This window comes from Ahaetulla prasina, chromosome 2 (genome assembly GCF_028640845.1).
Source record: "Ahaetulla prasina isolate Xishuangbanna chromosome 2, ASM2864084v1, whole genome shotgun sequence".
Classification (NCBI taxonomy): Eukaryota; Metazoa; Chordata; class Lepidosauria; order Squamata; family Colubridae; genus Ahaetulla; species Ahaetulla prasina.
The window spans coordinates 275300559-275327757 of NC_080540.1; the positions used below are offsets into that span (position 1 = coordinate 275300559).

The 27199-nt window shown below is 38.2% G+C and overlaps 1 protein-coding gene across 7 annotated transcripts in view; it reads right to left on the bottom strand.

Moving 5' to 3' along the window:
* The window catches only part of KIF2A (kinesin family member 2A), a 70390-nt gene extending 51633 nt beyond the window's left edge, over positions 1-18757 (bottom strand). The window contains exons 1-3 of one of the 7 annotated variants that reach the window (XM_058169684.1): positions 17990-18754; positions 17080-17178; positions 14674-15073 (exon numbers count right to left, since the gene is read on the bottom strand). Coding sequence is in view for 3 of the 7 variants with exons in the window: in XM_058169685.1 (XP_058025668.1) it covers positions 17990-18053 (64 nt within the window). In the remaining 4 variants the exon portion in view is untranslated. Of the gene's footprint in view, positions 1-14673; positions 15074-17079; positions 17179-17765; positions 17883-17989 lie in introns of those variants that run through there. The other 6 variants (XM_058169683.1, XM_058169685.1, XM_058169681.1 and 3 more) reach the window with 6 other exon arrangements.
* Between the last annotated feature and the right edge of the window lie 8442 nt (positions 18758-27199).

Sequence of the window (27199 nt, forward strand, 5' to 3'; positions counted from 1 at the left end):
ATAATACTAGAGCAACTAATAGATTTAAACTTAACGTCAACCGCTTTAATCTAGATTGCAGAAAGTATGACTTCTGTAACAGAATCATCAGTGCTTGGAATACCTTACCTGACTCTGTGGTCTCTTCCCATAATCCTAAAAGTTTTATCCAAAAACTTTCTACTATTGACCTCACCCCATTCCTAAGAGGACCATAAAGGGCGTGCATAAGCGCACAAACGTGCCTACCGTTCCTGTCCTATTGTTTTTCTTTTCTTCTTCCTATATATATGCTTATACCTCCTTATATTTACTCATATATGTGTTTATATACTATATAATCTTTTTGTATGATACCTACATATATTGTTGTGACAAAATAAATAAATAAATAAATAAATAAATAAATAAATAAATAAATAAATAAATAAATAAATAAATAAATAAATAAAATAAATTATGCAGCATAAAAACCCTTCTCACAAGTCCTCCTTCCATATATTTTCTCTGAAAATATTTTCTTTTGAATCTTGGTGCTTTCTGAGCTTGGCTGTTTGGACGTAGACATTTTATTAGTACCATAACATCTTCGGTGTGAGTGCACCTTGTTTACATATAGTGTTCTCCTTGGTAGTTCCTTGACTAGGGTAGTTTTCTGTTTGAATAGTTTCTGTGCTTTTCTGGCTGTAGGCTGCTAGAAACTATATGTTCTGGACTTTCTGTTTCCTTTTTTAGCTTGTTAGTTCTCACTGAAGTGTATAAATGTATTTATTTCTATGTGTCTATGGATAGCTGATTTGTCCAGGATGCTCACCATTTCCCTGTTGAAATAATGGTTAAGTCATGGTTTGTGAGATTAAAGAGTTTTCATCATGTCTTCTGACTGCTAGTTGGTGTTCATCAATGAGCTCTACTAGGGAAAATACTTCCAGTGACCAGATGAACTGACACTTCATGTTTTTGGCAGACAGTGCAGTCAAAAGGCAGCTGGATGTAGAATCCAGATAATTATCTCTGAATTAAAGAGATCTGGAGATCACCATTGTGTATTCCGGTCAATTCGGAGTTTTTCGTGAACTCAATAGCAGAAAGTGATATTTTTGGAGCCACTTGTGATAGACTTGGGATATTTTTGTAGCCGCTTGTGATCACTTGGGAGTCATGGGTTTCATCATACTGAGCCATTAATGTGGCCATTTTAAAATTCAACAAAGTCTCATATTTATAATCACCTTGGGTTTTAATTTTCTTATGACTTCTTCAAAATTTAAAAGCCTTCAAAAATGCTACTTATGCATTTGCTGAGTGAGGCCCTCTTTAATCTGCTTAAAAAGCTTGGTAAACTTTTATTTCTTGTACTGTACAGCAGAAGGGCGACTATAGTGTTGTTTCTGAAAAGTTTTTAAAACATTAAGAATTTGGATGAAATTTATTTAAGGACATGGAAATTAAGTAAAATATCCTCTCCTACAGGAAAGAATTTGTGTTTATAAGCTACTGATAAGAAGGCTTTGAAGGTTGATCACTGGATAATGGCTACGCTAAGAAAACTTAACAGCCTTCTAGACTCAAGAACTGTGTAATCTACTTAATCCTGTACTGTAAGCAAAACTACTGAACAGAATCAAGTTTCTCTGAATCAAAACGAAAAGGAAATCATGAAGGATTCCAAAACTATAACCTAAAAGAAGGAAATTATTGGATTTACAAATGGAACTGATATACTATTTAAAAATCAAGAGAGATACATAAAAAAATAAGATAACTAAAGAGCAATGTGGACTACTTATTTTAAATCAGACTATAAGAGATTCAATATGTACTTTATGTTTAAAGACAAAAAAAAGCAAAATTGGTTAGTTGGATTATGGTTAAATAACAGATTGCTATCTCTGGTATTGTTTAATAGTCATTTAGATTGGATACTTTTCTTTTTGGAAATGTTTGATTGAGTGTAATGGGTTGGTTTGTATTATATATTACTCCTGATATATAAATAAGAAATTATCTTTGGTAATGCTTAATGGTTTCAAATTTCTGTAATGTTTAATTCTTAATTAAGATCAGATTTTCATTATTAAAGAGAGGTATTTGGATTTGATTTTAAATAGAAAATGGGGCTATATATTTATGTTAGGTATTTTGATAACTTTTATTGGATTTCTGTTGATTAATAACGAGTTACAGATTTAGACAGAAGTTCATAAAAATGGGTGAGGTATGTAATGAAGATGTATTTGGTTGGTGATGGTTGTCAGCATTTTTGTGGGTTGAGGGTCATGGTTTCAGTTCACATTGTTTCAGTTATTTCTTGAGGTTTTTTTTTATTTATTTACATTTATATCCCGCCCTTCTCCGAAGACTCAGGGCGGCTTACAGTGTATAAGGCAATAGTCTCATTCTATTTGTATATTTTACAAAGTCAACTTATTGCCCCCACAACAATCTGGGTCCTCATTTTACCTACCTTATAAAGGATGGAAGGCTGAGTCAACCTCGGGCCGGGCTTGAACCTGCAGTAATTGCAGGCTGCTGTGTTCTAATAACAGGCTTCTAACAGCCTGAGTTATTACAGCCCTTATATACTTATATATGCTTATATATGGTGTGCTGGCATTTGTCAATGGCTAATCCATGATATTAGATAATTAGCTTTCATAACAATGAAACATCAAGGGCCTGTCAATAATATAAAGGAAAAGAGAATAATACTGTTTAATTGTCAAGGAATCACAGCTTGAGGTTTTTCATAATTAATGGGCCGCGTGTGGCTCAGGTTGTAAGAAGCCTGTTATTAAAACACAGCTGCCTGCAATTACTGCAGGTTCTAGTCCCACCAGGTCCAAGGTTGACTCAGCCTTCCATCCTTTATAAGGTAGGTAAAATGAGGACCCAGATTGTTGGGGGGGGCAATAAGTTGACTTTGTAAATATACAAATAGAATGAGACTATTGCCTTACACACTGTAAGCCGCCCTGAGTCTTCGGAGAAGGGCGGGATATAAATGTAAACAAACAAACAAACAAACAAACACAAATTGCAGCCATCTTCAGGAACTGGCATTTTTTAAGTCATAAATTTAAACATTGGCTAAGTATACAATTTCCTTGTCCTTACATTATGTTTTGTTACAATCTATAAGAATAACTTAGTTACAATCTACAAGAATATATTTGCAAATCAGCCAATAAAGCTTATAAACTATTCTACATATACAGTATTGTGCTGAGAAAGAACAAGGTTGAACATGTTTCAAAAAATTCAAAAAAGGTACTTCAGAATGAATGGAAAAACGAGCACAGCACCTCTTTAAAGTGTCCAAAATTTTATTTCCAGACATAGCAGCTCTAGTGAGTCAACTCATTAAAGCAGACAGATCTTTTTTCTGAGTCACATGGATGCTGGAAAATTGCAGCTGTCTTAAAGAGATGCTATGTACACACATTCAGGAACACTTCTGAATTATTTTCAAACAGTCCTAATGCTTGAAAAAAAATATGGGAAAATAACAATTTCCATCACCATTCAATTTACAAAAACTTGCTTGCCTACTTCTTGAAAGACAGGGATTGCTTGCCATGAGTAATTAATAATCAACATTTAAAAATCTATTAAAGTACATAAAAGAAACTGATATTTAAAAATAAAAATATTTTTCTTTAAAAACTACTTAAAAAGTAGAATTGTGTATTTACATACTCATACAGTATTTGGCCAGATAGTAAAATTGGTTCTCCAATGAATTTACCAACTGCAGACCATTTTTTTCATGAACATTAATTAAATTATTTTACCCCATGAAATGGCTAACAAGAAGCACTCAATATTTACCTCTATAGCAGGAGTGTCAAACTCGCAGTGTCACGTCGTCACATGACATATCGCAACTTTTTCCCTTTGTTAAACCAGGGATGGGCGTGGCCAGCGCATGACACATCTGGCCTGCAGGCCATGAGTTTGATACCCCTGCTCTATAGGATATACACTCACCAAAAGAAAACACTATTAAGAACTACGATTCCTCAAAAAAAAAAAAAAACACCTCTATTGTTTGTATTGTCTTTTATTTCAGATACCAATCAATCATACCTAATTCTTTTCTAAATAACACAATACACAAAGCCAAAGCAAGCTCTGATTTCTCATTTATCAGATAAACAGTTGTTTTTCTTTTGGGAATTTTTTTCTTCTTTGTACATGTTTACAGATTCATCTGGAGAAGTGTAAGGAATCCAGGCTCATTTCCTCGGTTTGAATCCATTTCTTTGTTTCTCTGTTAACAAACTCATTCAAAATAACTGCTGAAAACAAAACATATTTTTCTTCTTGGTGAATGAACTTAATTCAGTTGCTAGATAAAGTCTATCATTATTTAGATTTAAATTATCTCCTGCCAATAACATAACTATAGAAGCAAGAAGACTAAGTTAAAACTGAGTGAAGTGACCTACTCTTGAGATTCAAAGAAGCATATGTACATAAAAAGACAAATATCAATAAAATCATAAAGTAGATTATTTTAGAATAACTTGCATTTCCTCCCCCCCCCCAAGAATTAAATAGTATGTTCTGTTGTCAGAAAAGCTAAGTATCCTATCTGATCTCTGTAATACAGGGGTCCTCAACTCCTGGGCCACAGCCCATCTCCAGGCATTGAGCCATTTGGAACCAGCCTGTGGAAGTGGCAGGAGTGCACGTGCGTATCCCTACTTGTGCAAACAGGCCAGTGCAAAACCAAAAAGGTTGGGGAACTCTGCTTTAATACAATATTATTTTATTAGGTTTTTTAGTATATACATATTAAGAAAATAACTATTCATAAAAGACGCTAAATAAAAATAATAATTTTCAGAATTTTCAACAGCCCTATACATTGGAAATTTCCTCTCCCAATATCGACAATGTTTTTTGAGTTTAAAATTATCAGTTTAAAAAATGGAGACATTAGATGGGAGAGGAATATTTTTGGCCCTCAACAATCCACACAGTACAAGGAACTGAAACAGATTCCATAATTTTGGGTACATCTGTTTATACAGAGCAACTCAATGGAATTTATCACAAATGCAGAAATTAATATTTCTATATGGAAATGAATCTCATAAACATCAAGATAATTGAAGCAAAACCAGACAAGCAGCACCACATCATCAGTGTAGATCTGCTATTTGTATGTTCCATATGGATGCCAAGACAAACTTCTTTTAAATCAGAGATTCATTACAATATAAATGTTGATAATCATGCTTTTATGTTGCTTTTTGGTAGACAGAAGAATTTTTAAGAAATTATCAAACTAGGAAGTAACTTTTCATTGAGACTATCTCTGATATAAAAGTCTATGTGATAAAAGGGGAAAAACTCCATGAAGTCTACCTTGACTCCTGATAACAATATGGCATAGACCCATTTAGTTTTCTTGGCAGCAATAGGGAAGTAGCTTGCCACTACCTTCCTTATAGGATAAGTTTTTTTCATCTTCACAATCTAGTCCATGGATCCCTGTAAAGGCTGAAGTTGGCAAGACAGCAACCAATTTTCAGGCCAGACAGAATAATTATGGAAACACTAAACAGATGCCTCCAACCCTCAAGTCTGGGAAAAAAGTAACCACAAGTTTGACAGCTCAAAACTTCAGCAAGAAAAAAACTGGAACAGATATACTGTGTGTGTGTGTAAAGCTTTCTGTAATAGGGCAGATTTTCTGCACATTTATTACCATTATTTTTAAAAACTACACCAGTGGTAGTCAATCTGGTCCCTACCACCCACTAGTGGGCATTCCAGCTTTCATGGTGAATGGTAGGAGTTCTGTCCAATATTGAAGCACTTTCCTTTTTTTAATTTGACTTTTTAAAAAATTTTCATAGAATTATTTAAAAACTTCATTTTCATTAGGTTTTCATAAAATTCCCCGTGACAATTTAAATTTATGAAAATATAACATTTGTATTGCCCGCGCATAAGTTTAGTTCACGTTACGTAAGTGAAACTAAATGGCGCTATAGTGTGACCACAAACAAAAGAGCCTCGTCCCAGAATAGCTCGCGCATCTCCCCCATACCACCCAGCTGTAACAGACAAGCAGAGCTAGTAGCCGGCACCCCCACAACCCAATCCATGATGCGCGAGAGGCATGCGCAGACGATGATACACGGCACATTACTGTGGAACACCGGTGTGTGGTTAGAAAATTTTACTACTAACAGAGATACAAAAGTGGGTGGTAGGTATACCACCCTGCCCTACACTAAAAGATTTAACAGAGATCAAAACAATGGGGTGGGGGTGGGGATGGGGGAAGACTACCCCATAGAAAATAGAAATAAGAAAATCAACTATTCAACACTAAGATCTCATAAAACTTTAGCCTAAATTATTTCTCTTAAATGCATATTTTTTTCAAAAGAGAAAAATACATCAATCTATTAAATACATACAAATTTATCCAATTTCATATTAAGATTCAACTTTTAAAAAACAAACCTTGACTATTTTGTCTGGTCATGCTTCTAATTCAGTATAAATTTATAAAACAACTTTTAGAGGCCAAGACACAAGCATTTTCCCATGCAAATACAACCATACATTTTGTAACTTCAGTTTTCTATCCAGTTACTGCTCACAACTGAATTGTGATCAAAAATATTCAGTAACAAAAAGGCTCTAAAATGAGACTTAAATTCATACACCGTAAAAGAATTAAAACAAGACCAACCAATACCTGCTTCTGTTAATGATACCATTAATATATTATTACATGAAATAATAAAAACAGCAATGATTTATACTAATACTTTCTATAAATATGGTTTTAAAATGGATAAACATCTTCTGATAAATATATTCTTCACCATCTTTTATTGGACATACAGTGGGGTAAAAAAGTATTTAGTCAGCCACCAATTGTGCAAGTTCTCCCACTGAAAAAGATGAGAGAGGCCTGTAATTGTCATCATAGGTATACCTCAACTAGGAAAGATAACATGAGAAAACACATCCAGAAAATCACATTGTCTGATTTGTAACGAATTTATTTGCAAATTATGGTGGAAAATAAGTATTTGGTCACCAACAAACAAGCAAGATTTCTGGCTCTCACAGACCTGTAACTTCTACTTTAAGAGGCTCCTCTGTTCTCCACTCATTACCTGTATTAATGGTACCTGTTTGAACTTGTTATCAGTATAAAAGACACCTGTCCACAACCTCAAACAGTCACACTCCAAACTCCACTATGGTGAAGACCAAAGAGCTGTTGAAGGACACCAGAAACAAAATTGTAGACCTGCACCAGGCTGGGAATCTGCAACAGGCAAGCAGCTTGGTGTGAAGAAATCAACTGTGGGAGGAATAATTAGAAAATGGAAGACATACAAGACCACTCATAATCTCCCTCTATCTGGAGCTCCATGCAAGATCTCACCCCATGGGGTCAAAATGATCACAAGAACGGTGAGCAAATATCCCAGAACCACACAGGGGGATCTAGTGAATGACCTGCAGAGAGCTGGGACCAACGTAACAAAGGCTACCATCAGTAACACACTACACCGCCAGGGACTCAGATCCTGCAGTGCCAGACATGTCCCCCTGCTTAAGCCAGTACATGTCCGGGCCCGTCTGAAGTTTGCTAGAGAGCATTTGGATGATGCAGAAGAGGATTGGGAGAATGTCATATGGTCAGATGAAACCAAAGTAGAACTGTTTGGTAGAAACTCAACTCGTCGTGTTTGGAGGAGAGAGAATGCTGAGTTGCATCCAAAGAACACCATACCTACTGTGAAGCATGGGGGTGGCAACATCATGCTGTGGGGCTGTTTCTCTGCAAAGGGACCAGGACGACTGATCCGTGTAAAGGAAAGAATGAATGGGGCCATGTATCGTGAGATTTTGAGTGCAAACCTCCTTCCATCAGCAAGGGCATTGAAGATGAAACCTGGCTGGGTCTTTCAGCATGACAATGATCCTAAACACACCGCCTGGGCACACCGAGTGGCTCCATAAGAAGCATTTCAAGGTCCTGGAGTGGCCTAGCCAGTCACCAGATCTCAACCCCATAGAAAACCTTTGGAGGGAGTTGAAAGTCCGTGTTGCCCAGTGACAGCCCCAAAACATCACTGCTCTAGAGGAGATCTGCATGGAGGAATGGGCCAACATACCAGCAACAGTGTGTGAAAACCTTGTGAAGACGTACAGAAAACGTTTGACCTCTGTAATTGCCAATAAAGGATATATAATAAAGTATTGAGATGAACTTTTGATATTGACCAAATACTTATTTTCCACCATATTTTGCAAATAAATTCGTTACAAATCAGACAATGTGATTTTCTGGATGTATTTTCTCATGTTGTCTCTCCTAGTTGAGGTATACCTATGATAACAATTACAGGCCCCTCTCATCTTTTTCAGTGGGAGAACTTGCACAGCTGCTGGTTGACTAAATACTTTTTTACCCCACTATAAGACTCAACATTGTCATGAGGTTAAAAAATAATTCAGTTGTTCTACAAGGGTCAAAAATGGCGAGAAACCCCTAGGAAAAAATGTTACAGAAAAAACCCAACTATTTTCTCTTACGAGACAGAAATAACAGCATGTGTATAGCGCCTCAATAAGTTCATGTATTAAGGACTAGATAGAGCAGCTTAGTTCTTTTATGTCATGCAAAAAGGGCAAATAAAAATTAAGAAAATGGATTTTAAACTATAAACAGCAGTATTGTATTTCAGTAAACCTACAACTACTTAAACAATGGCTTCCATACTTTCTTCGTAAATGAGCTGCATCAATTCCTGGGAGGAAATATCAAGTAGGATACCCACCACTGCCAGTGCTATACCACATCCTTATAAATGACCTAGAGCAGGGGTATGAAACTCATGGCCTGAAGGCTGGATGCGTCATGCGCTGCCTACCCTGTTCAGCGAAGAAAAAAAAATCACAATACGTCATGTGGCAACATGACAACACAAGTTTGACACCCCTGACCTAGAGGATGGAAAGGTTGCTTATTACACTTGCAGGGTTAAAATTTGGAAGTTATGGCTTGTTGACAATGTATAAAAGAAAGCCCTGATGTATTAGTGGACCACCAATGGGCTGCCAATATAAGCATGGTGCCCATTAAGCAAATCACTGCATCCAGATCAAAAGAAGAAATAAATACCACTATACTTTGTACAGGTTAGAGTTAGACCTATGTGTCTACTCTAAACCTTAGCAACATTAAGATGTAAGACTTTAACTTCCAGAATTCTCCAGCTAGTATGCTTTATGTTTGAAGAATTGAGTAAAATAAGACTAAAAAGTATTGACTAAATATTTTAATTACTTTGAGGCTTTTTTTAAACGGGTTTATGCAAAATTTTAAATATATAAATGGAAAAGCTGGAAATGTTTGTAAGAGAGGTGTTGGGTGGCTAGACATGCCTAACCTGCCAAAGAGAAGACTAAGGAACAATACAGTAGCTGTCTACAAATATCTAAAAAGCTGTCACAAAGAACAGGGTGAAGAATCAGCTGTCTATTGAAGGTGAGCGTAGGACTAGAACTAAGAAATTGAAATTAAAAGAATGAATTCAGGCTAAATACTAGTAACTAGGAGGAATTTCTTAATGGCAGTAGCTGTTAAATAGTACAACAATCAGCTCAGAAAGCTTAATTGACTCACCTTCACTGGAAATTTTCAGATGAAGGCTGGATAGTTATTTGTGGAGAGCGATTTGGCTGATTCTTATACTGAGCAAAACATTCTGCTAAATGACTTATACTATGTGACTTGGAAAAGATCTTATAAGATTCTACCAAGTGTTTGCATATGAACAACAATTTACAGAAAACTCTATATGTGGCTTTGATTAAGTAACTATGCTAGTCACTAAATCGTTTCTGAGAAAAATATGAGTCTTAAATACGTAGCAAGCCTATTTCCGTTTTCTTCCAATAATGGGGTTTCTAATAATACTTTCAAAAGGGATGCGGTGGCTCAGTGGCTAAGATGCTGAGCTTGTCAATCGAAAGGTCAGCAGTTCAGCAGTTTGAATCCCTAGTGCCGCATAACAGGGTGAGCTCCCATTACTTGTCCCAACTTTTGCCAATTTAGCAGTTCAAAAACACATAAAAAATGCAAGTAGAAAAATAGGGACCACTTTTGGTGGGAAGGTAACATTGCTCTGTGCGCCTTTGGCATTTAGTCATGCTGGCCACATGACACCGAGATGCTTTCGGACAGCGCTGGCTCGTTGGCTTTGAAACAGAGATGAGCACCGCCCACTAGAGTTGGGAACGACTAGCACATATGTGCAAGGGGAACCTTTACCTTTATCTTAATGATACTTTCACACATTTAGATGCTTTTATCTAAGAAATATCTCTTACAATATGGTCAATTCTACATTTAACTCCAAGCCTAGACTTCTTGTTATTCTAATCACATCTTTATGAAGAAATATGGTGGGTTTTTTTTACTTTTGGCAAGCATAAGACTTTTGTAGTAATAATGAATGAAATATTCCCCAAAGAACATTTTCAAAAATGAATGCTGAAGCTGTTGCAATAGTGCCTATGAAAAGATGCTTAAAGATCAAACTATCTATAGGCATTGTTTAAACAGAATGCTTACCACAGAATGCTTACCACTTTCAGCTAAATATTGAAATGATTCTAGGGCAAGATAATTTGCAAAAATAGTTGGAATGTCACAAACCTGAAATAATACCATATACTGCAGTCAGCCTTTGCAATTTTATACTGCATTTGCTGAGAGGGTTTATTATTTCTGAACTTTCTCCTTCCTATGCTGAAAACCTTAATACATGCTCTGTGGGAATAAAGGAATAGAGAGAATGCTAGGGATCTGGAGAGTCCCCAAATCACAGAAGAAAATGATAAAATAAATTGCTTCTGTTCCCCAAAACGTCACCCTCAGATAATAAAGGGGCTGTTTTGAACTATACCTGATGGTCCAAAGACACCTAATCCAATCCCAAATGAAAATCCATAGCAAGCAATGGAGTACAGGAATCACCAGAGTCTGGCAAAGAGGAACCTGTGGAAAGCAACCTAAATTTTGAGGAAATAAAGTATGGTGAAAATCTGCCAGTAATTTGAATAACAATACTAATATGTGCCTTGCTTTTTGACTTCATCTTTTTCTTCAAGTAATATATTCTAGTTTACAGTATTTTCTAATCAATGTTCATCTTAATGGATGAAAACTTGACTGGCCATCAAGTTATACCTACACCTACATCTGGGTACATCATTCCATAGGCTGTTATTTTAGCAATTATTCAGTAGAGGCACCTAGACAGGAAAATCAGGTTTGATTATTTTTGATTTTCCTATAACTGTAACTGAACAATCCAGCAAATGGAAGTAACTATTAAAAAGCAGTGTGTTTTCCTAGGAATGGGAGCTGGAAGCCATCATACTAATACTGGTAAGAGAACTAGAAACACTCATAAATTCTGGGTATTAGAATTACAGGACGGTCTATCCAATTATGGACACTATGTTTTAAGGCTAGTCATTCGACCTCTCGTCTATATGTGTATTCGTCATTGTCTCGAATGAGATCAATCACTGTTGTGTCATCTGCGAACTTCAGTAGCTTAACGATCCCCTGTTAAACTACTGAAGTTCGCAGATGACACAACAGTGATTGGTCTCATTCGAGACAATGATGAATCCGCATATAGACGAGAGGTCGAACGACTAGCCTTGTGGTACAACCAAAACAATCTGGAACTGAACACACTCAAAACCGTAGAAATGGTGGTAGACTTTAGGAGAAACCCTTCCATACATCCACCTTTCACAATACTAGACAACACAGTACCAACAGTAGAAATCTTTAAATTTCTAGGTTCTATCATATCGCAAGATCTAAAATGGACAGCTAACATCAAAAACATCATCAAAAAAGGACAACAAAGACTGTTCTTTCTGCGCCAACTCAGTAAGCTCAAACTGCCCAAGGAGCTGCTGATTCAGTTCTACAGAGGAATTATAAAGAATCTGTCATTTGACTCTATAACTGTCTGGTTCGGTTCTGCAACCCAACAAGAAAGACAGACTTCAGAGGATAATTAGAACCGCAGAAAAAATAATTGCTACCAACCTGCCTTCCATTGAGGACCTGTATACTTCACGAATCAAGAAGAGGGCCGTGAAAATATTTACAGATCCCTCGCATCCTGGACATAAACTGTTTCAACTCCTACCCTCAAAACGACGCTATAGAGCACTGCACACCGGAACAATTAGACAGTTTTTTCCCAAAGGCCATCACTCTGCTAAACAAATAATTCCCTCAACACTGTCAAACTATTTACTAAATCTCCACTACTATTAATCTTCTCATCATTCCCATCACCAATCTCTTTCCACTTATGACTGTATGACTGTAACTTTCTTGCTGGCAATCCTTATGATTTATATTGATATATTGACCATCATTTGTGTTGTAAATGTTGTACCTTGATGAACGTATCTTTTCTTTTAGGTACACTGAGAGCACATGCACCAAGACAAATTCCTTGTGTGTCCAATCACACTTGGCCAATAAAAAATTCTATTCTATTCTATTCTATTCAGAACACTATTAGAGAACATCAAGAATGATGTTGAATAAGGAAACTGAAAATAAGACCTTTGAGAAATAGAAGGATCTTGGTATGGCTAGCCATAAAAAAAAAACACCACCAGTTTTTAAATACCCAAAATCATGCCACAAAGAAAATTAAGATCTATTTTGTCTCATTCCAGAAGGCAGGGCAATCAGCAGATCAACAGCTAACTGGCCTACATGACCTTGATGGCTTAATAAACTTTTCTGCTATTTTGTATTGACAGGTACAGGTAGTCCTTGACTTACGACCACAATTGATCCCAACATTTCTGTTGCTAAGTGAAACATTTGTTAAGTGAGTTTTGCCCCATTTTACAAGCTTTCTTGCCACAGTTGTTAAGTGAATCACTGCAGTTGGTAAGTTAGTAACACAATTGCGAACTGAGCCTGGCTTCCTCAAACTTTGCTTGTCAGAAGATCACAAAAGGTGATCACATGATCCTGGGACAATGCAGCTATCATATGACCCAGCTGCCAAGCATCTGAATTTTGATCACATGACCATGGGGATGCTGCAATAGTCATGTGAAAAATGGTCAAAAGTCACTTTTTTCAGTGCCACTGTAACTTTGAACAGTCACTGTTGTAAATCAAGGGATTATCTGTACATTACATTTCACCTCAGAGATACAATCATGGACTAAATAATTTATTTCAATATCAAAATATTAATTTTTCTGAAGGGAACTGGACGACAAAATGAGAAATCTGCACTCTGGAAAGAAAAAAAACATGCAAAGAAGGTAGTTTTTATTTACCAGTAGAAATACAATGTTAAAGAGGTTTCTATCCATTAAAGAGAGGTGAGAATTCTTATTTGGTTCATATCTCTGTTAATCTAATTTTCACTTCTTACTAAAATGTGTAATGAAATATCATTAGTCTTTAGAATGCATGTTTGTTCCACTTTTGCATTCAAAACTTGCATATATTTGAAATAACATTTTGAGAGTATAAATATGTTTCTTCAACTCAGTTAAGACTGTGCAAATGAAGTGTAACTAAGTCATAACCACTGTCTGCTTTGATAGCCTTCCCAAGTCACACGCACATACACAGAAAGCAATTCAATTGGGTTTGGTACGGCAATGAATCAGCAAACCCATGGCTTTCCTAAAATTCAGTGAAATTGTTGCTACAAAGCACTCCTCAGAATGATCTTAGCAGCCTTATTATAATTTTATACAGAAATGCATACAATTTTAATAGTTTTAATAGGATTAGTTTCAACGTAATTTTGAATCTATGTACATCTACAACTTCTACTGAAATTAACAGAGCTTAAACCCAAATGTCACTAGGGAAGCAAAGCTATAATTCTGGTCCCGAGATGTATCTGCATTGGCTCTTCACTAGAGTAGTAACGATACAGTATTCAGTAGAGTAACAGTAGCACTATATGTGGTCCTACTAACTAGAATATTAAAAAAAATGGAAAAAGATTAGGCCTATCCAGTCAGATAAGATGCACCTAGATTTACAGGAAGAAAACAAGAAAAAGTTTTTGGCCTCCACATTTCGCGTTTTCAGCCTCCCCAGCCCCCAGAAGCACCCTGCAGTACTCCGCACATCCCGTTTTCGCCAAAAACAGACTTGTTTTTGGCTTGCAGAGTGCTTCTGGGGGCCGGGGAGGGTGAAAACATGATGCATGGAGGGTTTGGGAGCCCAAAAAAGGGGGCATTTTTGGCAAAAATGGGACATGTGGAGCACAGTAGAGTGCTTCTGGGGGCTGGGGAAGGCAAAAATGTAATGTGCAGAGGGTTTGGGTGGCCAAAAACAGGCCTGTATTCGGTCTATAAGACACATCTAAATTTTCACCCAGTTTTAGGGGAGGAAAAAGTGTATCTTATACTCTGAAAAATACGGTAGATATTTTACGATAGTGGTATTCTCCCCTATCCTCCTCATATTGTAGATAGGAGCTGTTACCATAATTTCTTTTTAAACAGGAAAAACTACTTCAAGAAAAGGATCAAAGTCAAAGAATTAGGAAGGGAAATGAGTATTTAATCTTTTCTCTGCCTGTCAGTTCTTTGCTATAAATAACCTTAAATTACCTGAATTCTAAATGTACGCAATGGTGCACATGGAATACTTGAGTAGATAGAGAAGTTGATTACACTTCAGGAGAAAGACCAATAACATTCTTCTACTATAGTAGACAGTCTATGGGCGTATGCGGGTCTTTAATCCCTCTGCAGTGGCTCCCTGTCGCTGTCAGCTCCACAATTCATAGGGCTTTTGGTTAGGACAGGTAGAGAAAAAAGGATGCCGCACTAGGAGGCGACTCTATGGTGGGGTAACCGGACTTCTGGTCAGCAGAGGAAAAAGGCCAACATGTAGGAGGAGACTCTACGCTGAGGGAACCGGACTTCCAATTGGCTCCAGAATTGAACAGGGGGCTTCCAGTTAGGACCTTTGTGGTTCTTTGAGTGTTTAAGGTTGCCGACTCCTGATCTACAGAAATGCAAACCATTGACAAACTGGTTAGGTCCATGAGTACATGCTGATGAGTTACACTTTACCATGCCTTCAAATATAAACTAATCCAAGTATTATAAATATCGAGTTGCTTTCTCAGAATCTCATCATCCTTTTATATTTGATGGGTGGCACTTTCATGTGGCACTGACATATCAAGTGTGTGATACAAAACTTAATATCTTATTGGCAAGTACCATTTTAATGATTTAGACTTCACGCATGTTCTAAAAATTGGTTTAAACATCAATTTCTTATGTAAATTGTAACTGCTGCATTACAAACAGCCAATTTATATCTAGAAGTATCTTAACACAATGCAATAAGTTAAACAGGCTTAAACAATAAAAACTATTATTCAATTCTTTATCAATCTTTAATCAACATTTATACAGATAATCCTCACTTACCAACCACAAGACAAATTGGCAACTCAGATGCTAAATGGTATGGTAGTTAAGACTGACACCATGTGAGGTCAACTCAAGGGGTCAGTTCCAGGTGTGGTCATTAAGCAAATCATCGCAAGTTGCTAAGTGTGACATTACAACTGTGAGGAGCAACTTCCTTTAAGCTTCCCATTGATTTTGCTTGCCAAACGTCAGTTGAGAATATCACAATGAAAATCATGTAGCCATGGGACATCGTGACTGTCATAAATGTGAACTGGTTGCCAAGGGCCCAGATCACAATCATGTGACCACAGGGATACGACAACCACAACTTCAAACACCAGTCTTGTTTTTCAGAGCCATTGTACATTACCTTCAAATAATCGCTGAATAAGTGGCCAGCAAGTGAGGACTACCTGTAATCTGTCATTATGTTAGTGATTTTTTTAAAGTAACATGAGTGTGTGCTGTCTCTTATTACGAAGTTGTATCAAAGTTCTGAAACTCACCAGCATATATATTCTACTGTTTCTTAACTCCCTAAGTGACTTAAAGCTGCAAGTCATAGTTATATTAGCAATGCATCCACACTGAGCTTGACTGATGGTGGACTCATCTGTTTTCTTTGCAATAGGAAGGAAGTGGTTTGCTTCTAGATTCTTTCAGAATGCTTTTATAACTTTCCTGCTTAAAGTTAAATTTTATTTGTTCCAATTCCTGCTTCATTACAGAATTAGAAGGAATAAAATCTACCAAAAGTTATATTTGTGAGCTAGCATTTACACTTTTTTTCCAAACAGCAGGCAACAAGTCAATTACTTTAAAAAAAATTCAAAAGATTGGTAGCAGAGATGACTGATAATGATCCTCCACAAAACAAGAAACATGCTTTACAAAAATAAAACAATTTATTTGAAACTATTTGATAATGTAGATATTCAACTATTTAAAGCCAGTCAGGAACCTATCCAACCAAAGATACTCAGGGATACTCATCCCATCATTGTTCACTGGTGGTGGTAAGCAACTCTATAATTCTATTTCTTACAGTTAGTAGAATACAAGTATATATTTAAACATTATGATGATTCCCAGACAAAAACATTTTGTTAGAGACATATACTCATTTTTATCACCTGTGGTAAAGAATGAGCAAATTCCTTGAATCACTTTGCAAATATAACAAAAACAAGAATTTGAACCTGATTCATTTAAACCTGCTTAATTAACGACATAGGTTTATCTGACAAACACTAACAATATGCAGTTAGAACTGCAGAATAAAAAGTGTATGGAGCGCAAATCAAAATGCTAAAAAAGAAAGCACAATTAACAAGTGTTTATTTCTTAGTCCTTTTAGTACTAAGTACTAAATACTGGTACTGAGTACTAGTACTCATGAAAACCTCCGATTTCTAGACATGTGAGGAGCTCCTGAATTTCGCAAATATTAAGCAGTACCGGACAGGTACCCTTCCAGAACGAATTTAAAACTGACCTCATCCCAGCGTCATCAAAAAAAAAATAACTAGGAGCATCCAATGGCATCTCACTCATCATGGCTGAGCAAGAGATTCATTTTGCACGCACCTTCCGCACGCTGTTATCCACACCGTGCAAGTGTAATCTCACCAAAGCTTCCCACGCCTACAAACTTCATCCGCATCGTTAGAAAGGGTTTTTCACACACTGTTGCCACGAGACACAGGACAGAAATGAGAAAAGGGGGGGGGGAAAGGGAAGAAAAAACCCGAGTTCGACCCAGGAACTTCATCCTCCCGGGGGAGTAGTAGGCAAATATGCGGCTACCACAACGAGAGAGATTAGCAATCCCGTTTATTTAAGTTAAATACTGCACCCTGTATGACATTGGTCTCAATAGTGGGCTGTCACTCCATTTGCTTTTTAATAGAACGGAAGCTGAAGTCATTCGGGGCTTCAGAATGCAGGTTTACACCTCGGAGAAGCCGCACGTGAGACTTGCCTGCATTCTCCTTGGGTCTCCTGCACACGCTTCCCCATCGCCCGCCGAAAATACTCCTGTTGCTACCCCAAGTTTCCGCGCGCAGCCCTTCCAACCGGCCGGCTTCGGCCTCCCCGGCCACGCCCTTCCCCGAGCCTCCCCCATCCCTGAGGCGGCTTCCCCTACAACTCCGCACCCCCAAACACTCCCCGCGGCTCCGCGCCCTCCCTTCCCCACGGCACTGCAGCAACCTCCCTCTCCCTCCGCCGTCTCCAGCGGCGACGGCGCAAGACTGCCACCCCGGGTGCCTCACCGCCCCATCCGCGCCGCAAGAGGCGACATAAAAATCTCCTTAACGACCGCGGGCCGACGCCACAGGCCCCGGCGCCGACGCTGCTCCTTCTCGGGGCCCGCGCCCACCTTCGGCCCCGGCCGCCCCGGGTTGTGGAGGGCGGGCCCCTCCGCTCAAGCTCCCCCGGCATCGCTTCCACCCATTCATCGGTTTGCTGTCCTTCCCCTCCCCCTTCCCCGGCTCACCATCGCTGCGCTTGATCTCCACGTAGATCCCTATCTGGATCTTGCCGAAGTTGGCCGTTGCCATCGCGTCATCGAGTGAAAGGGAGGGGGAGACACCGAAGATGATGAGGCGGCGAGGCGGGGGGCGCCCGGCTGAAGGAAAAGGAGAAGCGGGAGGGGCGGCGGGAAAGAGGCGGCGGCGGCGGCCACAGCAGTTTCTACGGGGAAAAGGGGAGGGGGAAGGAAGGAGGAGGAGGAGAAAAAGGCGCCGGCCGGATACAACAGTCGCCGGGAGCCGCTGCCGCTGCGCACACAATGGAGGCGTCACGGCAGGATCGGTTGAAGGAGTGGGAGGAGCAGAGGCGGGCGGCGGGCTTTCAGAGTTTGGTGTGGGGCGCCGCGGAGGCCGTCGCCGCCCGCCGGCTTCCAGGCGCTTCGTCGGCGGTGCTTTCTGTGCTGGCTACGGCGCCGCCGCGCTGAGCGGGAGGGGGACGGGCTCTGCTCTCCGCCTCCTGAACTCCAGCCCCCGGCTTCGCTTCCTCGTCGGCAGCGTGCTGGGGTTTACGAGGAAATCTATCCGACCAGGTGCATTTTGGGGCCTTGGTCCTTCGAGAGGATTCCTGGGTTGCGGAGTTGGGGTTGTTACTGTGTATAGTATACTCCCCGTTTTTGCAGGGGAGGCCCCGAGAGCGCGGGGAGCCGTACGGGCAAGGAGCCGGATCGGAAGGCGGGTTCGGTTCTCGCTCTGTCCGTTGTTACCTCATGTGGGATTTTGATGTCCTGAATGAAAAAAACCTCTTCATTAAAGCATTGTCATCCCAACTCTTACTTGTCATTCCTCCAAAGGGCCGTATCAAGTTGAGTCTATTTACTATATTTAAAACGCTGCAACCTCACCCTACCTGCCCTCTTAATAGCATAAGCCTGTTACCTTCCCAGCAGTTACGTGAGATAGTTTATTTTGAGACTAGTTCTGGCCTAAACCTCGTCTAGAGCCCCTTCCATACGTTACGACTTTTAAACTGTGTTTCCTTGAGATGTCTGATCCCTCACATTTTCTCAAGCTATTTTTATCACACACATCAGTAGAATACAGGTGGTATATTGAGTTAGTTCTAGGCTTTCTATGGGAAACTGGAAAGCTTGTAGGTGTTTGGGGTTTTTTTTGGTTAAAATTGATTTTTTTTTTAAAAAAAAAAATTGAATCTATGGGGGAATTGTGTGTGCATCACAACATCCAGGAATTCACTCCATCACTTTGACTTCCCATAAAGCTGCCACAAATGAAAATGGCAACATTAGGACAAATTCCTAATGAATTTGGTTCTTTCTCAAAAAGGAAAAAGGTGGATTAAACCTCCCCCTCCCTTAATATGCTGTTTAGGTTTTGCAAAAGCCTGGAAGAATTGTTTTAAACTGTGCTGTTGTGGAACTTTAATTTTGGAATTTAGGCCCAGTACTGTATGCATTCAAGTTCTGGGACTAAAAAAAAATTGCTTATTGTATTCACAGTCTAAATATCCTTGTATTTATTTGTATAGCACACAAACTAGTCTGAGTTAACATTCTTCCTGAGTCCATATTCTAAAATTTATAGAATGTAACTCCTAATTCTTTCTGTGGCTAAATTCCCACTGTTTACTAAAGTATATACCATATTTTATTGCAAAACTATAGCATAGCAATTGAACAGTTATGTATCACAGTTGAAAATGCATAACTGGATTGTATCAACCAAAGACGTAAACAATTAAATTATATACTATAATTAAGCATATTTTTTATTTCAGAATTAGGCAAAACAATATAAAATGAAATAGGGGAAAAGCAACTAAATATAAAAAGCTTTGAGGGCAGAAATTCAAAATATGTTGCAAGACTGAATGTGCAGTTAATACTCATTTCTTCAGTGGTGATTTATTTATTATATTCTATTTATATGGCCCCCCTTATCTTATAGCAACTCTGGCCAGCAAGCACAATTAAAACATCAATATAAGAACAACATTTTTTTAGAAAACAAGCGAATAATGGCAACTGACATAAACTGTCAGCAGTAAGTGAACAGCACCTCACAGGCTCAATGACCTCCTGACCCTCATGCTTGAGGACAGCCAACTCTTAAGAGCTTACTGAAAGGCCAACAGGATTGTGGTTAAACTAATCTCAGGTGGAATAGTGTGCTAAGGCACTACAGCAGAGAAGCTATACTTCCTGGTTCACATGGATGACACTCTTTAATCAATGGGATATGCAATTTTCTGCACCATCCAACCATTGTGTGGATATAATTAGGAAGTCAGGCTTTGTATTGTCTCAACAATGTTGATTTGTAATGTCACCTCTTATTTAAGGATGTTTCAAACCATTCTCCGAATAAGAATACTTAGAATAACAGAGTTGGAAGGGTCCTTGGAGGTCATCTAGTCCAACCCCCTGCTTAGGCAGGAAACCCTACACCACTTCAGAAAAATGGTTATCCAATCTCTTCTTGAAAACTTCCAATATTTGAACATTTACAACTTCTGGAGGCAAGTTGTTCCACTAATTAATTGTTCTAACTGTCAGGAAATTTCTCCTTAGTTCTAAGTTGCTTCTCTCCTTGATCAGTTTCCACCCATTGCTTCTTGTCCTACCCTCAGGTGCCTTGGAGAATAGTTTGACTCCCTCTTCTTTGTGGCAGCCTCTGAGATATCGGAACACTGCTATCATGTCACCCTTAGTCCTTTTCATAAGACTAGACATATCCAGTTCCAGCAACCAGTTCTTTATATGTTTTAGCCTCCAGTTCCCTAATCATCTTTGTTGCTCTGCACTTTCTAAACATCTTTTTTACATTGTGGCGACCAAAACTGGATGCAGTATTCCAAGACATTATAAAGTGGTATTAATACTTCATGTGATCTTAATTCTATCCCTCTGTTTATGCAGCCTAGAACTGTGTTGGCTTTTTTGGCAGCTGCAGTACACTGCTTGTTCATATTTAAGTGATTGTCCACTAGGACTCCAAGATCCCTCACAGTCACCACTATTTAGCAAATTACATATATACTGTACCTGTGCATTTTGTTTTTCTTGCCTAAACGTAAAATCTTACTTTTTTCACCATTGAATTTCATTTTGTTAGATAGCATCCAATGTTCAAGTCTGTCAAGATCCTTCTGTATCTTAAGCCTATCTTCCAGAGTGTTGGCTATTCCTGCTAGTTTGGTGTCATCTGCAAATTAGATGAGTACTGGGTTAAAACAGAGCCCTGGGGTACTGCACTGCATACCTCTCTCCATGTAAACGCAGTTCCATTGAGGACTACACGTTGAGTGTGGTTGGTCAGCCAGTTATAAATCCATCTGGTGGTGATGCTGTCTAACCCACATTTTTTCTATTTTATCAAGTAGTAGGTTATGATCTACTTTATCAAATGCCTTACTGAAGTCCAAGTATAAATTATATCGACAGCATTCCTCTGGTCCACTAATTTTGTCACTTTGTCAAAGAATGCAATAAGATTAGTCTGGCATGATCTGTTTTTGACAAACCCATGTTGGCTTTTGATTATTACTTTGTTTGCTTCTAGGTATTCGCTGATTTGTTGCTTGATTATCTTTTCCAGAATCTTCCCTGGTATTAAGGTCAGGCTGATGGGCCTGTAGTTTCCTGGATCTTTTTTTTCCTTTCCTTTTTTGAATATGGGAACTACATCCACTCTTTTCCAGTCCTCTGGCAGTTCCCCAGTGCTCCGGGGTCTTTGAAAGTTATAGTTCAGTGGTTCTGAGATCACATCTGCCAGTTCCTTCAGAACCTTGGGGTGTAATCCATCTGGTCCTGGTGATTTGAACTTGTCTAGGGTAGACAAGTGCTCACTTATCATTTTCTTCCCTATTTTAACTTGTGTTCCTAATATGTTTTTTGTTGTGCTGTTTTTGATAGATTGGACTGTTTTTTCCCTTTGTGTAAAGACAGATGCAAAAAATGAGTTAAGTAGTTCTGCTTTCTCCTTGTCACCTTCTTGCCATTTTCTCCCAGCAATGGACCAATTGTTTCCTTGACTTTTTTCTTGTTTTTAGCATATTGGAAGAAGCTTTCTGAAAAGGGAAAGACTATCAGCACTTGGGCTTCTCTTCTTATGACCAACTTAAAAAGAAATAATGAAACATTGCAATCTATATCAAGAAAACTGGACAGTAATTTTGGTTGGCACACTAAATATAAATTAAAAATAATTGGGTGGTGTTACAAAATAGGTAAAGGAAATGGACTCCACCTAAGGTTTATTCAAATACCATAACATTATATAATGTTGTATAAAATAATTATAATACTATATAAACATACCTTATTTCCAATCTTATGGGAAAAAAATCTCTCAATTTCATAATCACAATCTCATATTTTTTTAGTAATGATATGGAAGTGACTTACCATTGTCAAATATTATACTAGCTATGGTATTTCCTAGTAGTCTTTCATCCAAATACTAACCAAATCCAACCCTGTTTAACTTTCCAAGTTTAATCAAGGTTATTTACTGTATTTTTCGGATATAAGACGCACCTTTTTTCCCCCTAAAAGAGGATGGAAATGTTGGTGCGTTTTATACACCGAATACAGCCATTTTTGGCCTCCCAAAGTCCCGCACCGCTCGTTCCATTTTTGCAAAAAACAGGCCTATATTTTGCCCAATTTTTACAAAAACGGGTGTTTTTGCCCACCCCTAGAAGCACTCTGCAAGCCTCCCACTCTGCGCACCCTATTTTTCACAAAAACGGGCATTGTTGGTTCATAGGAGGAAAAAAATCCAGTTAACATCCTGCAATAAATGTTTATTAAATATTGTTTAATAAATGTAGTGGTAGTGGGGGAAAATATTTAAATTCAAAGGCTTCTTTTTAGAGATCACTACCTCACTTTCTTTTAAGTATGAGTACTCTGGCCATGAGAGTAATATTTCTATGTGTCATATAATGTATGTGGGTATATATATAATTTTGTATTTATTTATTTTGTCACGTTTATGTAGTATATATAAAGGTGGTGATCCTTTAAGAGCTGTATGCAACAAAATTTCATTTTAATGTAAGCCGATTAGTGTACATTCAAAGTGACAATAAAGCTATTCTGTTCTGTTCTTAACAAATTGTTCAGAAGGATGGATCAGGGAAGTTCTTATAGTGCTGGTATATCTTCTTCAAAAGGGAAATGATACATGTATTGTTAGTTTAAATCAGAGAAGACTATTAAAGCAATTTCAGTTCAAACCAACTATTTAAAAGATATCGTTCTATAATTAGGTAGTATGCTTCCATGTCTTGTATCTTATCCAGTTTGCTTTCAGAGTGCTTTATTCAGATAAACTGGATTTTTTTTTTAAAAAAAGAAAAACCTATAAGCAGGTATTAACAATTTTTAATTTAAGAGAGAGGGGCGGGCATGATAGCCCAGTGATGAAGATGCTCATCTCCCACAGGGAAAGTTGAGAATTTAATCCTAGGCAGATGTTTCTTTCCTAGGGCACAAAGAAAAAAAATACCTACTGCAGGCACTTCATAGAAGGACTTATTAAAATATACCTAATGTGTGTGTGTGTGTGTGTGTGTGTGTGTGTGTGTGTGTGTGTGTGTGTAGGTCTTGGCATTTTCGGGTCTTTTCCCGTGTAAGGTTGAGGGTATCTTGGCGACATTTCGACGAGGTCTCACTCATCATCTTCAGGCTGGTGTCTTCGGCTTCGTGCTTCTTGAGCAAAGAGTGGTCGGACCTGCCATCTCTATAAATACTGGGGGGAGGTGGGGAGTGTTGCTGTGAGCGGGTTGTTTGGCTGTGTGGTTGCATCTTGATTGGTAGATGGAGTGGGTATTTGCAGATTGGTCGAGGTGGGGAGTGTTACTGTGAGCAATTTTTCTCATGCTGAGGTTGCTGAATTAATACTGTCATACTTTTTGTTAGAATAATTATTGATAATATCCTATCACTAATCATTTTGTTTAAAAATTTCCTCTTTTCTCTTTTCCCTCAGAATAAGAAGGGAGAGTGGGGAAATCATTCTTCTGTCTGATCCTTTACTGATAGTTGTTCAAATCCTGTAGTGAAAATTCATTTTTTTTTATTTGCAAATTCCCTAGGGAATGTGTAAAAATGGTCTTCAATTATCCAGCTGGTCAAAAGCGAAGAACCAGAATTTCTACTCAGTTGAGCAATGTATTTCTCTCATTCTATCCTTTTTTCTTTAGTGGAAAGAAGCTAAGCCATTTTCCACTATATTAACCAGCAAAAATGACCCAGCACTGTTCAAAACATGATTCTTTTTCTGTTTCTTTCTCTCATTAACCAAAAATCATTCTTGCCTTTTTCATGTAGAAAGCAGCCTTTATTCTCAACCTAAGCTATATCCCTCCATTTTAGCATTTGTATGTGAATGTTACATTTTAAAAATTTCTTATCTTTGCTGTGGCAAGCAGTTTTAATGTTACATATTTATTTTTATTTTTCTGCTTTTCCTGTCAGTGGCTGAATTCTCTATATATTTGCATTAAAGTAAATCATGTCCTAAAATCCTCTGCTTCCCATCTTTATTTAAACTCACCACTTCCCTTCTCTCTATACCAATGACTGCATCTCAAAAGACCTCTCTGTTAAACTACTGAAGTTTGCAGATGATGCAACAGTGATTGGTCTCATTCGAGACAACGAAAAATCTGCATACAGATGGGAGGTTGAACAACTAGCCTTGTGGTGCGACTGGAACAATCTTGAACTAAACACACTCAAGACCGTATAGGAGAAACCCTCCTATATTACGACAACTTACAATACTAGATAACACAATATCAACAGTAGAGACCTGCATATAGACGAGAGGTCGAACGACTAGCCTTGTGGTGCAACCAAAACAATCTGGAACTGAACACACTCAAAACCGTAGAAATGGTGGTAGACTTTAGGAGAAACCCTTCCATACTTCCACCTCTCACAATACTAGACAACACAGTATCAACAGTAGAAACCTTCAAATTTCTAGGTTCTATCATATCGCAGGATCTAAAATGGACAGCTAACATCAAAAACATCATCAAAAAAGGACAGCAAAGAATGTTCTTTCTGCGCCAACTCAGTAAGCTCAAACTGCCAAAGGAGCTGCTGATTCAGTTCTACAGAGGAATTATTGAGTCTGTCATTTGCACCTCTATAACTGTCTGGTTCGGTTCTGCAACCCAACAAGAAAAACACAGACTTCAGAGGATAATTAGAACTGCAGAAAAAATAATTGCTACCAACCTGCCTTCCATTGAGGACCTGTATACTGCACGAATCAAGAAGAGGGCCGTGAAAATATTTACAGACTCCTCGCATCCAGGACATAAACTGTTTCAACTCCTACCCTCAAAACGACGCTATAGAGCACTGCACACCAGAACAACTAGACACAAGAACAGTTTTTTCCCGAAGGCCCTCACTCTGCTAAACAAATAATTCCATCAACACTGTCAAACTATTTACTGAATCTGCACTACTATTAATCTTCTCATAGTTCCCATCGCCAATCTCTTTCCATTTATGACTGTATGACTATAACTTGTTGCTGGCAATCCTTATGATTTATATTGATATATTGACCATCAATTGTGTTGTAAATGTTGTACCTTGATGAACGTATGTTTTTTTTTTTTTATGTACACTGAGAGCATATGCACCAAGACAAATTCCTTGTGTGTCCAATCACACTTAGCCAATAAAAATTCTATTCTATTCAAGTTTCTAGGTTCTATAATATCTCAAGACTTAAAATGGACACCTAACATCAAAAACGTCATCAAAAAAGCACAACAAAGAATGTTCTTTCTGAGCCAACTCGGAAAGCTCAGACTGCCCAAGGAGCTGCTGATCCAGTTGTACAGAGGAATTATTGAGTCTTTCATCTGCACCTCTACAACTGTCTGGTTTGGTTCTGCAATCCAACAAGACAGACACAGAGTTCAGAGAATAATTAGAACTGCAGAAAAAACAATTGCTACCAACCTGCCTTCCATTGAGGACCTGTATATTGCAAAAGTCAAAAAGAGGGCTGTGAAAATATCTACAGACCCCTCACAGCCTGGACATAAATTGTTTCAACTTCTATTCTCAAAATGATACCAGAGGGTATCGCACACCAGAACAACTAAACACAAAAACAGTTTTTCCCCCCATGCCATCACTCTGCTAAACAACTAATTCCCACAACACTGTCAAACTATTTAGTAAGGCTGTATTACTATTATTCTCATCTTTCCTATTACCTATCTCCTTTTCTACTTATGACTATAACTTTGTTGCTTGTATCTTTACAATTTATATTGTTTTATTTCGTTTTCTAGTCTGATTTATATTGATTGCTTATTTAGTATCCTATGATTATCACTGAGTGTTGTATCTTATGATTTATGATGAATGTATTTTATGATGACTATGATCATGATTTATTACTTATAGACTTTATGTATACTGAGAGCTTATGCACCAAAGACAAATTCCTTGAACGTCTAATCGCACTTGGGCAATAAAGAATTCTAGATTTCTTTCCCTCAATAAATGAAAAGTATTGAATCTCTCTCAGACTCTTAACTCAGTATTGTATGCTACTAGTCTCAGCTTTTGTTTAGTACATCTTATTATTTACTATGGTCGCTAATTTGTGGTTGTTTTAGTGCTGCCATGCTGCCAAGCCACTGCTCAGAGTATCTGTAGACCAGTCCTGCCCTAGTTTTCCTGAAGCCAGTTAGACTGGCCCCACTTTTGGCTGCCAGAGGGCAGTCAGCTGGAGTAAAGCTACCAAGAAATCGGAAGTCATTCCCACTGTCACTGTTTTGTTTTTGTTTTTTTGCTCTTGGTCATTTTGTTTCTGTTTATGAAAGAAATATTTCTGAAACAATGATCCAATAGGTCAAGGATTGTTAAGTGCAGTATTAGCAGCTGTATGCAAGGTAGTTAGTATTCATAGATCAATATTGTATGGATGGCGTAAACTCTTGCTCTTTTCCTTCAGTGAGATGAAAATTGTAAACATAAATTGAAAATAAAATAATGCTTTCATCACACTTTGGAAATTGACAGTAACAATGATATACTTTTATTTGTTGTTTGTTTTTAAACCCCCCCCCCCTTTTATTATTTTTACGACTCAAGGAAATGAACATATACAACACACCTTCCACCTCCCATTGTCACCACCACAACAACCCTGTGAGATGAGATGAGATG